This window comes from Microplitis demolitor, chromosome 6 (assembly GCF_026212275.2).
Source record: "Microplitis demolitor isolate Queensland-Clemson2020A chromosome 6, iyMicDemo2.1a, whole genome shotgun sequence".
In the NCBI taxonomy this organism is placed as follows: Eukaryota; Metazoa; Arthropoda; class Insecta; order Hymenoptera; family Braconidae; genus Microplitis; species Microplitis demolitor.
The window spans coordinates 1,997,709-2,012,251 of NC_068550.1; the positions used below are offsets into that span (position 1 = coordinate 1,997,709).

At 37.8% G+C, this 14,543-nt stretch overlaps 1 protein-coding gene across 1 annotated transcript in view; it reads right to left on the minus strand.

The window, feature by feature from the left end:
* Positions 1–14,543, minus strand: part of LOC103575764 (Krueppel-like factor 6) — a 126,954-nt gene that overhangs the window by 6,843 nt on the left and 105,568 nt on the right. The window contains exons 2-5 of the mRNA XM_008555688.3: positions 2,410–2,583; positions 1,993–2,238; positions 1,275–1,486; positions 963–1,189 (exon numbers count right to left, since the gene is read on the minus strand). Of these exons, the coding sequence (XP_008553910.1) occupies positions 963–1,189; positions 1,275–1,486; positions 1,993–2,238; positions 2,410–2,583 (859 nt within the window). The remainder of the gene's footprint in view (positions 1–962; positions 1,190–1,274; positions 1,487–1,992; positions 2,239–2,409; positions 2,584–14,543) is intronic.

Here is a 14,543-nt window from a genome sequence, read left to right on the forward strand (position 1 = left end):
TACAGTCCTGCCGTTAGCATCTACCGCAACTACCCTAGAGTCTCTAGCTTTAGCCAACCCTTATAGAAGCTGCAAGAGGATTCCCGGCTGCAATATCGTGTTCCAGGCACACTAACGTCCTTCATCAACGCCAAAGTCGCAGCATGCGTTGACCACGTCGACTAGAGACTACAGAACAGAGAGCACGAAATTACTCTGTCTCTTTCTCACTCTTACTCTTACTCTTACTCTCGCGCTCACTTGCCCTCTCTTTCTGTTTCTCTGAACCCGTTCGCTCGCCTCTAAACGCAGGGGATGCTAAATACGATTGAAAGTCTGAGTTTTTTTTTGTGCGTCGGCAGCTTTTGAAATCCGATAGTCGTTGAGTGTGCAGCGACAAGAGGGTCGTAAATGGCCGACGGATTAACTTTCAATGTTTCACTGCTAGTTTTTTTTTCATTTCAGTCTACTCTTTAGTTTATTTTTATTAAAAATTTCCGATAGTAAAAAAAAAATGTGTTTTTAGTAAAATTCAAAAAATATGTTGAGATGGAAAATTATTCCAAGAGATAATGGAGGCATTCAAAGTAATACTCAGACCCGGAAGCAGTCATTTCTCCGTAGATCTGACGGATTCTGGAATAATACTCGAACTGCCGAGGATAAGAGAGTGAAAATAACTGAGCTAGGAGAGCGGCATTACCTACTACTACTATTACGATAATAATAACTGAGGAGCATTCGCGTTCCGACCCAATTATCCGCATAATTGTCTCCATGTTTGCAGTCAACTGTCCTGGTTCCATCTCTGAATTACGGCCTCCATTGTGTACGTAATTCCAGACTTACATTTTTTTATCAATATCTCCACCGTGGATGTCGATGCTGGTAATACTTTCTTACAGGACTATATGTGACATCGCAAGCTCTTATCAGCATTTACGTATGCATATATGGATGAATAGATGCATGAATTTACTCACCCGTGTGCGTTCTCTGGTGCGCCTTGAGATGCGAACTCTTGGTATAAACTTTTTTACATCCTGGAAATGTACATTTGTGTATTCTACGTTTAGTGTCTTGGGGACTGTGTTCGTGACTTCTGGCATGATGCCTGCTTGTTACTGTCGTTGCAACTGCTGTGGTACCTGTGTGCTGATGCTGCGTATTTGTAACTACTGGGAAATCATTTGTCGTCACGGAGATTAATCTAAAAAAATATAAATTATAATTAATAATTAAATATATTTATTTATATTGTTATTAATTCATAAATAAATAAATAGATAACTTACCTGGCAACTCCTTGCCCGTTTGTTGCGGTAACCCTAACGATGGCGTTTCGCCCGCCAGCGCCATGTAAATTTAAATTGTGTACATCCAACATGGAACTGCCACTCGACGAATTACTGGAATTTGAATGGCCCTGACCCGATTCAGGACTCGATGGTGGTGTAAGAATTTGGCCTTCGCCTTCACATCCGCTATCTTCTTCTTCCTCGATTTCCTTAAATAAAAAAAATATATTTATTTATTTACATTGAACTATTTTTAGGTAAACTTTAATTTCGAATGTAACTACGAATTTATTTTTAACTTTAGAAACAACTTCTATTTTCGGTACGAAATCCGAGTGTGGGATCCAACCCACCAATTTGAATGGTTTTTGCGGGAATTGAAAGCTTTTATCAATACGCTTAATTGATTGAATTTTGAAATTGGTCGACCAAATGGTTTCCAAGTTATTTCAGGAATTGTTTTTTTTTTTTTTTAACTTCAAAGCGTTTGTCGACCAGTTCCTCAATTTATTCAATTATTGATATCGATTATGGCCTTTGATCACTGCTCGACTAAGAAGTTTTCGGAGCAGTAGATAAAAAAAAATAATCATTGACTCAATTCGGATTTTTAAAAGTTCACTGACCCGGTCCAGATCAAATTGTCTCATTTTAACCAAATAATAATAGTAATAATAATAATAATAATAATAATAATAATAATAATAATAACAACCTCATGCTCTTCATCCTCTTCCAAATCTTCACTGGGCTCTTTTTTCAAAATAAGCGCCCGACATGATAGGGTCGGCGAGCTGTCCCATGAAAGAGCGGAGCACGCTGAGCTCGCAGATGACATAGAGAGGGAATCGAGATGACGATCAAGCAAATCCCTGTCTCGTCCATTGTGGTTGTGGTCACCAGGACTGAATTTGATGTCATCCAAACACAGGGGATCCCTGTCATCTGGTGATGCGGTCACCTGCAAAAGTAACTTATTTTGTACTCCACGTAACTTTAATTTGAATTTCCAATCTAGCGGGCAATAAAACAATAACTACCCAACTAAATAAAATAAACTAGACTAAACTAAAGCAATTACTGTCCATATAAATATATAGATAGATAGGCAGCTAGATAAAAATAGATTTACCTCCATTTTGATTTGGGATTCATACTGTGCGGTAGTGGTGCAAGTCGTCGCAGTCCACGAGAGCGGTGGCGCTCTGAAAAGGTTCCAAGGCGCCGTGTCCAGCTCCGTGGGCAGTTTTTTGTACGATTGTAGCTTAGGTTCATCTTTCAGGTACCTCTCCATCTCATAGCAAGTCTGAAAAAATTTACATTCAATTAATTAACGCTCCTGAATCATTCATTTCGATTTACAAACGACAGTAGGTGGCTTTGTGGTGGAAAAAAAAATTTACGAGGAAAAAAATGACTTTTAAAATATTGACAAGTCAACTAGACGGTCCCCAGTAGTTTTATATTTTTTTACTGGTTATTTTTTTATTGTTTCATGAATAAATATTAAACTGACAGTGAATTCAGTGTTCTCTGGTTAACGGTCCGTAAGACTTTTCCATGCAGTGTAAGAAAAGTAACCAGCTAGCAGCTACCAGCGAGCTTTCTAGTTAAGTGACCCGAAACTTTATGACTTTTGTAAGATAGCATTACTAACGGTCTATGTACATAAACTATCTGCTGTATACACACATTGCCATGCTACATTTTACGTTATTTATTTTGTTATTGGCGCCATTAAATTTAAAATAGTGTTAATAATTCAAGAGATATTTACTTGAGCTCAGAGAATTTAAAGCTGTCTCTAAATAATTATCTCCTGGAAAATCAAGTTTGTTTTACTAAAAATACTCATTATCTTGAGTAAAAATGACCGCTCGTTATATTTTGCAGTAAAAAAGTACTGCTTTTGTTAACCTAATGTTCTCTTTAATTAATTTATTACTTTTTATTTCCATAGACACTGTAATAAGCATCTCGAGAGATACATCAAGTAAGTTTTTAAGTGAGAGAGCTACCGAGGGCGCTTGTGGCTGCCCTGAGGGGATGAAAAAGAGTACGAGTTATGTGGGCTGCACAGGCGAATATTTGTTCATTTCCAGCTCGGTAAGATAATAAAATAAATTTTTATTTTTTTTTTTTTTTAACATAAACTACGGACTTGTAAAAAAAATTTTTATAACAGAAGTAGGAGCTAAAACTTGTGAATAGTAAATGGGGTTGGAATTATTATTTTTAAATGTTTTGGTATTCAGTGGGATTTTTTGAAAAGATGTGTGAGCAATTTTTCCGAGGGAATACTAAAAGGTGTATGTTTAAAATATATATAAGTGTGATGGAATAAAAATGGCGGGAAAATTCAGCTGAAACAATTAGAGTGAGACCTGGTAGTAACGACGAGATAAACCATCCTCTTGGGCGCTTGTGTTGTAGATCAGGTAGAGAGGAGGAAATAAAAAAAGCGGAAGAGTGAGAGTGAGAGTAAGAGGAACAAAGATGATGTGATAGTTAGGGGAAGTGTATAGTAGATGAGGTACGGCCGAATAGTCGAGCGCGAGTAGAAAGCGGACGGAAAAAATAGGAGAGCGTCAAGTACTCGAGGGTGGAGATAATCTTCAAGTTCTGCACGGTGAGCTTGTCTTGCTATCTCTCTTTCTTTCTTTCTTTCACTCACTCACTCTTTCTCTGTTGGACTCCCTTTCACCCTAGCCTTCCCCGAGTTCACGAATGAGAAGTTGAGCCGTAATTCCAGGCGACTGTCATTAACAGAGCTTTCTCGCGGCTCCGCTTGAGAGAAAATGAATGATAACTGCTACTACTCTCAAACTCTCTCATTCCCTCAACATTTTCTTCTTTGTCATACACTTCATGGTCATTTCTTTCCACAACTATTTTCTCCTCCCTTCCCTTCCTCCCCCTTCTCCCCAGCCCTCAGTCTTCAGTCCTCACAACTTGTCTTTCTCAGTCACTTTTCTCGGTCTCCTTTAATACTTATATTCGCGTTCATCCTTACTCTCCAGCGCTCACGAGAGAGCGTCAATGCCCTCGGGCAGAAAACATAGAGCATAAGAATATAAGGAAGAGAAAGACGGTTAAATAAAATAAAAAATAAAATAACGCGATGGCAAAATGCCAAGCCGTTAAAAAGATTCCCACAACTTTAAGGGTGCCGTAAACCTGCGAATTTATTTCATTTGCGGCCATTGTCTATTGTGAAATTTTTCCGTCGACAACCGTGATAGCCCTTTCGGCTTTAATGTTTGCTCACTAAAATATCCCAAAGACCCACTTGGAACCCACAGCACTTTTTTTTTCATTTCCAGTCTTAATAAAAATATATCCACATAAAAATACAAATACCATACCCAATTGTGGTAGATTTTAAACGGCGTTCGTGCTCTCGAGGTCAGGGTTAACGTCACTAACAAGCCCAACCTCCGCTGACTTACGACTAATTTAGCTTCTTACATATATGTGTTTTTCTCTTCACCGCCGCGTAATAACGCCAGTTGCGACAGATGTGTCAGGCTTAATGCACAAATAGCTTGAGACAATGACTAATTCAATCTAAAGTTTCTTACATTTTTTACCCACTATATATATATATATAAATATATCTGTACTGCCTTTAAACAATTTACTTCATATTCTGACGTCATCTTATTAATTACCAAGTACACTTTATGTAATTAATAATTTAATTACGAGTTCAGAGAATTAAAACTGCAGCGTTCATTGCCAAGCGCCCTGTGCGATAATAATTCAGAAAAGTTTAAAGTAACGAGTTACTAATCGCAATGATGGATCTAGTTTCAATCATAAAAATCCCTTTAGCTTGCCAAACATCGATGGCTATCGAGCCCGTTCGCGTTACGTGATTTTTTTGTCCCGATCGGCGTCATTCAGAGAACGACTTGTGTATGTGTGTGTGTGTGTGTGTGTGCACTCATGTCTCCCATCAAGAGTTTTTTTTTTCACGGTATTTTTATTTATTTTTTTATTTCTAGTTTTTTTCGAATGAATGTGCGAAACTACCCTTCACTCGTTTTTTAAAGCCGTGCAAACCCTTCACCGCAGTGAACAAACATGACGCGTTACATCGACCAACATGTCAGTCATAGGGAATAATGCTACAGTGGGCTGGAGCTTTAGTTGATTCACGTTCACGCAGGTGGAAAATTCCCAAAAAAAAAAAAAAAACGACCCCGAAAATACGGGATTTTTATGGTTAATAGACTACACTCCAGTGCAGTGTAAGTGTATAAACCGCGCGTTTGGGTTAATATTTTTCCCAGATGTCAATAAAAAAAATTTATTTATTTAAGTTTGAGCATTACTATGCCAGCTAATGATCCGCAGCCAGTAAATCGGGTTAAATATATTGATTATTTTGATCTATAGTATTAATAAATTATCGGAATGTAAAGGTTGAAAAGATGTATTTGGAAATAAAGAAAGCGTTGTAGCTATATATAAATTTCGATGACATCCCTGTGCACATGATTCGATACAAAGTGTACATCTACATCGTAGATATATATATATATATATATACATGTCGAGTTTTATTTATTTTTAGACTCTAGTTTACGTGTACACAATTCGACAGTAGAATTGTTGAGGGAGTATTGAGCACGGGGATGGTAGTAAAGCGAAGGCTAAAACGCGTGTATCGTCAGTCCGGTGCATCGTGAAATATGTATCCGTCGTGTCGCTTCGTGGATAGAGCGAGAGAGAGTGATAGTAGAGCGAGGCGAGGAAAATATACAGAAAGAGAAAATAGGAAAATATATAGTGAGCTTTCTATTGTAGATAAATGGCGAGAAATGTGTCCCAAGTACTGGGTGTGTGTGTGTGTGAGTGTGTGTGAGTGTTATAGCTGTAGCGTAGTGAATATTGGAGGGAAAAGCGAGGGTGGCAAGATGTCGATACGTCATCCATTCCACTCAACATCAAGAAATGCCGAGAGATCTCTCAAGTGTCTATATCGGAGCGTATGAATATTGCTCCGAATTCTTGTAGACTTTTTATTTATTTCCAACTCGTGTCGAAACAAAAAAAATGACCAGCTTATATGTATGGATGTATAAATATAAATATGAAGCAACAAGATCAAGTTGACGCAAGGCGTTTATTAAATAACATGATGACTGAATTGTGTGTATTAATTTAACCAGCGACAATACACATTGAAGTTTAAATTCATGTGCTGTCAGAAGCACCACTCGTCCGAGCACTGAATAGATAGACATTATGGATGTCACACCAGAGAGGTACTACTCTACATTCTCTCATTCGCTGGCTCATTCTTTCTCGCCACAGACATCCGCAGATGCCTACATTCATACAAACGTACATCCTCGTATTATCCAGTCTCTAAAGACTGAGTGCTGGCGTACGTGGAGCATATATTCTTGCACGTGGAAGACGCGTTACCTAGACACACTGAAACTCATATTAGAACACACGTCCACACACTTGCTGAGGTAGATAACAGAGCCAGCGGCGGAGGGGTCAGAGGAAGGACTCACGTTCTAGTGACGTGACATCCTATCTTGGGGACATGAACTGCATATAACGACGGATTCTAGAACTCAGCCTCTGGTCTTGAAGGATTCTCATGCCAAGGATCTCTCTCACTGTATGCTATATAGTGTGGTATATACATACACTAAACCAAATCCACCAAATGCGAATGCGAATGTGAATGCCACTCCCTTGTCTTCTCTTTCCTCCCCTTACCATATCTCGGCAACGTTGATAATGAATAGGATTGCTGGTGCGCATCAGAATACCACCATCCAGACATTTGTGAGAGCTGTCGTAAGATTATAAAATTTATATAGAAGCTGATGTAGATGTATTCTTATTCTTTGAAGCTGTGGGTAGTAAACTAGACTATGGCATCCTCAAAGCATCACAAAGGGCATCAAGGGGCCCGGCTAAATATAATATATAAGGGACAGGTGGTGGAGAATGGCGCGAGGTTTATCATTCATAAAAAAACCACCCCCAGAACCGTTTTAATGAGGCACTTTACGACTTTTTACAATAGATATGATATTCCCTCGTTAAACGAGAAGCTTTAAGGGCGAAATCCTGGTATCGTTCATTATGCCTTTTTATCATTCTGTGTGTTTTTTTTTTTTTTTTTTTTTATTTCCATAAGGAAAACATCGGGACGCACGTTTTTACGATTGTAAACAGAGATAGATTTAGCGGCATCTCTTTTTAAAGTCTAAGAAGTAATGGATAATGATGGAAGATATATTATTCTCAATAGCTTTGCTGCTAGTAATTATACTCCGGAATTATTATTAATTTTTTTTTATCTGCACTTTTATAGATGCCTGTTTATTTTTTACTTTTTTACTCTGCATAATATAGGGAGGGACGTAAAAAAGAAATGGCTTTTTAGATTGAAACTGCATGAAACTCCCTCATTTCTGGTGTATTGCCAGTATATTTCTATATATATATATATACATGAATGTATGTCTAAGTGTGTGTAGGTAAGCGAGCAGCTTCTAGGAGCGTCGCAACGGTTTCCGGACGTCGACAAACATAAATCCCGATCCCGAGTCGAGCGAAAACGGTTTCTACGTAGTTCGAACCCACGGCCATAATTTTAGAGCCGCTCGGATGGAGGCTACGCTGCTATTGCTGCTGTTACATTACTCGAGTATTGCCGTAGAGTACTGAGTAACTGAGCACTGAGTGATAAGAGCTAAGAGGGATTTTACATTTACAGACACTACTTTTTGATTAGTAGCTAACTCAACTATACATCCATTTTATACCAGGATTAACTTTCATCTTAATCAAAATTCTGATGCTTGATTTCGTAACAATGTTGGTCTCCATAATCAGCAACAGGACACCCCCGAAAAAATTTTATTTTTTTAACGAGTCTACAATGATTTTTAATTAAAAATTACCAGGGAAAAATTCTACGAAGCTAATGATGATTTAGATTTTTCTCACTATCTATTTTTTATCCAAGCATTCGCCAATAATAGCAAAATTTATTAAAAAGTAATTTTAGAATTACTTGTATAATTAATTCGCGCTAATAAATTAATTAAACTTGACATCAATTAAAAAACATAATTGATACATTTACCAGGACAATTTAACCATAAGAAAATTAAAAATAGTTTAAATAAAAAATAAAACAGATGTGTTTACTCACATCAGCTAAAACGTGTTTATGTAGTTTTATATTTATTTAGTTTTTTTGGTGGATTGTTGTGGCAACAAGCGTACAGAATAGTAAAGCAAGTTTGTCGAGTGAGAGGGAGTTAAAGAAAGAGAGAGTTGCAATAATTACTGTACAAAGTACGGAAATAATTGGAAAAAAGCGAGAGAAAAAGAGTGCGGAGGCAGTGAGCGGAAAAAAGCAACAGCTACGTTGCGAGGGTGAGACACTAGTCTGCTACGGCAGCCGCTGCTCTGCATCAGAGGAACAGAGAGGTCTTCTAAAGGAAGCGATGGATAGTTCGATACTCCAGTCACGTGGACCAGGAAACGGAACAATTAACGAGTTCTGCTTGTTTCACGAAATTACGATTGCACCGGCAGGTGGGGTGGGAAGCGGGTCGGTGAAAACGATGAGGGTGGACTTGGGTTGCATTCGAATATTCAGTCCAGCAATTTTAACTAAAATATGGTAGCAGTACCACACGAGTATTTAGCCTACTCCATACTACTGGAGTCAGGAATCCCGTAGCTAGAGGTCACACAATCCCGGAGTTTTTTGTTTACGAGATACCTCGCTGCTACACACAATATTTACACTCCTACTCTACCCCACTAGCCCGATTAATGAGCGGCAACTTTTTTTTATTTTTTATTCACAAACATTCATTTATTTAACTTGAAAAAACTAAAAAAGTTTAACAATAAATTAAACCCTCAACATTTTCCTCCGTGTCTCGGTTGCTCTCTCGCACCACCGTTATATTATTTCTTCATTTATATTTCTTTCGCTATTTTATCTGCTCTGTGCGTTCTGCACTCTAGTCCTCTGGCACCCGACAACTCGGCTCGTTAACACTACGAACTAGGTTTCGTTACTCCGCAGCTCGGGTCTCTTGGACAATGCATAATTCAACCAGGTCGCCTGTACGTCGCAAAGCGGAACGAAACCTCTGAGTTAGCTTGTACTAACCCCTGTTCTCTTTCTTCACTTCTTTCCCTTCCACCCCCAGACTCCTTGTCGCTCGCGTCTCTTTTCATTTATCTCGAGGAGAATTATTAGCCAGACTACTGTCGGATCTGTGTCGCACTGTTGAAGTTGCCGTTTTGACGACCTATGAATCACTAGTTTGTTGATTACATTTCGACAAGACGAGTTGTCTGTAGCTTTAATTTCACCCCGACTACGAACAACTCTCTATGAAATTTTAAATTTATTCAGGTTTTAAATTTTTTTATGAATAAATAAAATGTTTTACCCAGAATTCTTTTCTTGTCACAATCACCGTCTTGTGTGTATTATAAGAAAAGTGAGTTTTAAAATTCAATCTCAGGCATTAGGAAAGTTGTGACGTTTTAGTAATACACACACACGTTTTTTTGACGTTAAAATTTTCTGACAAGCTTTTTTGATTCAACTCGAGTTTCTCTAGGGAATTGAGCAAATAAGCAAAGGGATTGCTCCTGTACCGATATAAGTATCAAATTACTCGAATATATATGTATACATATATTTTTTTTCGCCTGCTAACAGTAAGAAGTATAGAGTACAGAGATAAAAAAGTCATGAAGTTTGTGAGTAGGTTGCTTAGAGATATTACAAGACCAATCTCACGTTGATGTTTCTAACCAAGGGAATTTTATCTGGCTGGCGGCTACAACGATCAAACTATCATCCTCTATACGGCACATTTACAATAGTACTTTTGCATTTATGTCTGTCGTCGACCATGCCAATCTTGCAACATTACAATAACGTGAAAATGTCATCGTTCAGGCACGATATCTCAATTCTGTATTTAAATGAAAAAGTACTTGACGAAATTCTATTTCTTTTTTTTTTTTTTTTTATTTTATTTTTACTTATTTTATCCACCGTCAAACTTTTTTTTTCCTCTAAAGCACCAGATGAGTGTTTGAAGAGACGAAAAAAGGCTGAAAAAGTATCTACGGTGAAATAAGAAAAAAGAGGCTGAGGAGAGGAATAATATCGCGCATTGAACCATTCGTCATTGAACAGTAGAAATTTAATAGCGCATGAATAATTCGCCATTTTTATGCGTCTCCGGAGGGCCGAGAACGAATTGGATGGATCGAGTATTCCGAGTCACGTGACAGAGCTTGGAATCGGCATTTTAGAAGAACCTCGATTATCCAAGTAAGGCAGAGACAGAAGTAGAAGTAGAGGTAGAGTAGAGCTGGAGGATAGAGGTTGGGAGGAAAAAAAGAGGGAAGGAGTCGTCTGGTCCTAGGATTCGTAACTGGCTGTAGAGTAGTGATGTGGCTAAATCCTCTTCGTTCCTCCTGGCATATATATATATATATATATATATATATATATATATATATATATGTATATACTGATTGATATCTATCCCTTTTGTCCTCTCTTAAATCCAAATCGATTACTCTCCTTTTTTTAGTTCCTCATTCCTTGAAAGACTGGTGAGCCAGGATAAGAATATGCAATGCTAGTTTGTAGGTATATAAGTGTGAATAAAAGGATATTCGTATTAAAATCCGCATAAAACATCCCGAGGTAATCCATTGGTAACTTGATGGTTTTCTGTGAATCGTTCTTACCACCAGATAATACCTTTGCCGCGTTAACACTAAAAGGTACTTAATTTTTTACTCTTCATAAAAATATATTTTAACATTCGATGTAAGGTAGCCGGTTGATGATGTGAAAGAAATATTTTTTCGCTTGTCGAACCCTAAAATCCTCAGTCATCAACATATTCAGCATAAATTTAAAAACCCGTAAATCTTTTCATTTTAAAATGTTCGTTTTATTCTTCTGGTCATTACTTGACACTTACTTTACATTTTTGAGGGCATAAAAAATGCTTAAAAAAATTAATAAGTGTCTAAATTAATCTGGGATAGAATGAAATGATAAATTTTCAGCACAAAACCCACAAGCTCGTGGCGCCGTAAAGAGTTAACTACTCAGTACAGATGGTAGGCTCGTAAAACGGCTTTGGGAGCACGAAACGCCAGAGAGGCAGCCGTCAACGGGATTGGCACTATCCTACACTAAATGCCATTCCCAACATCATCAACCTCTTCATTACAGAAAGCGCTGTAAGGCTGAAGGCAGTAAATCCGCACTAAGACTCGCTCATAGTCTATAGTCTACAGTCTAAAGTCATTCTAAAAGTGAATAGCTCCATCATCCACATCTCCTAGAACTAAATAAAGCCTATTTCCTTCTTTTAATCCAAAAAAAGTTGAAAAAAAAAAAAACCCGCTGAAAAATATTTATTTATTCGTCGTAATTTTCAGTAAACACCTATTACTCTTTAGAAATTCCCAGTGTATTTGCTTTCAGCATTCCCATAAACACTGCGCCAAGGGAAAAAAATTTCTCTATCCTCTACTTCTCATCCTTCATCCCTTTTCTTTTTAGATTTATTTGAAACCCCACTTTTCGATCTGCACTCAGCATCAACAAACATCTTGATTATACCGTGAAAGCTTCCTCTGAGTTGGGCCGCCTTGCCTAGGCCTTTCGTGATTCCTCAACCCTCATCCTTGATCCACCCACCGCCTTCCTGCCCTTCGTCCTCCGCGTTTTCCCCAGCAGAATCTCTGCCGATTCCACGCAGTCTGTCTCCTTTATACGCCGTTATACTTGGCTTTCTGTTTATCGCTCCTCTAATCCAGCATCACTACTACCACCACAACTAGTGGCTTTACCACTACCTCTACCACTACCACTGGCACTCTACTTCCAATCCTACTCTTACCATAAACTACTATACAGCAACCAAACAGTTGATGCTTCTGGTACTGTATTACTCTGAGCGTTCACCCCCCAGCAGCCTCTCCATCCACTGGCAGCAGTACCAGCATTTGCATACTAAATTGGGGCTTTTATATTTTCGCATGAATTAAATGCAAGCTTACATAAAGAAAACGACGAAACGGCAATTTATTCACGTTCATTTTGACTTTTTAGATTTTTTATATCAATTCTCTCAAGACTTAAACATATATTTTATAAGAACCGTAAATCTTGGATACCGATTATTTTATTATGACATATTTTTTCTTTTTTTTTTTTTTTTTTTTTTTTTTTTTTTCATCTGTTGGCAATTAATGGCAGTATATTTAATTTATAAATCTTAATACTTTAGTGTAAGTGACAAGGGTGCTGGATGAGCGATAAATAAATGTCTAGCTTGGAATAAATATGATTCATTAAAGAACGTCGCGGAAGGTTTGAATAACCAATCAGTCCTTTTTTCCGGCATAAATCAATTCGCCAGGAAATTGAGAATATATAATAAAATAAGCAATAAAACAGGTTTTATGTCAGTTGATTTTCTTTTATCGAGGTACTTATTTCACGATAATGGAGTAAATAAAAATAAGACGAGGGAGTACAAGAAAATGAAATAGATGGCCGGATTGTTTGGATAATAGTCAATTGTTAGATTAAATGGCTGAGGAGTTTTTCAGTAGATAAAGTTAATTTGGGCCTTGTTGCATCTGTGCCAGTGAGTAAGTGTGTGCATGTGTGTTATAGACACATCGACAATCGAGAGTACGGTTGATCTTGATCTCTCGAAATCGATCATTCCGCAGTGAACCGCATCCACTATTGCCGGAGGGATTGTACGTTAGAGAAGGAGAGAGGGATGAACGGGGGAGACGATAGACCTCTATCTGTCCGCGGAATGCAACCGCTGTCGAGCCTTCGGCTTCTCAATTCCAGAATTCCGATCGATCTTTAGCTACCAATATAGCAATAATCCCGCCCGTATTGATGCTTGATGACTCATACTTGGTTTTATCATAAATATTCTCAAAATAACGTATTCCATATTTTCCGCAATTTTAAAAATAGTTTGTTCCAACGTTGATCAATCAAAACTACAAGAATAAATCTAAACTTTAAATACAGTTATTATAATAAAAGCAATAGTAATATAATTATTTAACATAACCTACATGATGTTATAAAATTAAGCTACTAATTGAGAATACTCTGAATATAATTATACACGAACTTGACAAAGTGTACGAAACATTTGCTCGATATCCGAGGATGCAAATGGTATAAAAAGCTGTGCAAGCGAGTTCAAGTCCTCCGACTACTGCTACTACCACTATCACATCTACTAGAGCAACTCCAGCTACTGCAATAGTAAAATTTCTGGTAGTATATAGGTAGTAGTTAACGCTTGCAGTTGTGCGAGTTCGAAGCTCGTTGCCGTTGGGAAAAGTTTTCCATGTATATAACATACTGTACATTTCGACTTTACTCTTGTCCGCAGACAAAGTTGGATTATAAAGTAGTAATGGATATGGGGGTGCACTGGGCGCGGAACGGAACTCGAGTGGTGTACAGGCCGTATAGACTCAACACGGACATGCATATATGTATATCACTATTTATTATATTTTTACAACTCTAACACATTTTTTATAAATCACAAGTATCAACGTTGATAATAAATATTATAACGTTGGAACAAATGTCGAGGATCAGAATTTATTTCGACACTAAAACAAAATTTTTATCCCAAAGCGCCAGTTATAAATATATATAACATATATTATTTTCTTATTGCTAATCGAATTATTTTCATAACTGAACAAAGCAATAATAAAATGCACTCGACCTTATAATCTCAATAAATCATGGAGAGGTTAACAACCCAATTGGCTAGAGGGCTTGTGTGCGGAAAAGGGAGAGTTGAAGCAAGAGCCCAGAGAATCAGAACCAGAGCCAGAGCCAGAACTAGAGTCAGAGTCAGAGCCAGAGAGTTTCAGAGTGAGAGAGCGTACAAACGAAATGAAATTTCTCGCCCGGTTACCAACGAGGAATCGCATTAATTATCCGAGCATACTAGTCGCTGGAATTACAACAACCGATACGTACGATCGTTAATTACCATTGCGACGTTGCCGAGGCTGAAAGGTATTTACGACATTAACGATCCTGCAACGCATATGCTCAGATTCATTATGAGTAAATTCGCCAACTGGTATCACCAGCACATACGAGCATAAAAGAAACCCGGCTCGTGAAGAAAATCAACATCAACATCAACATCT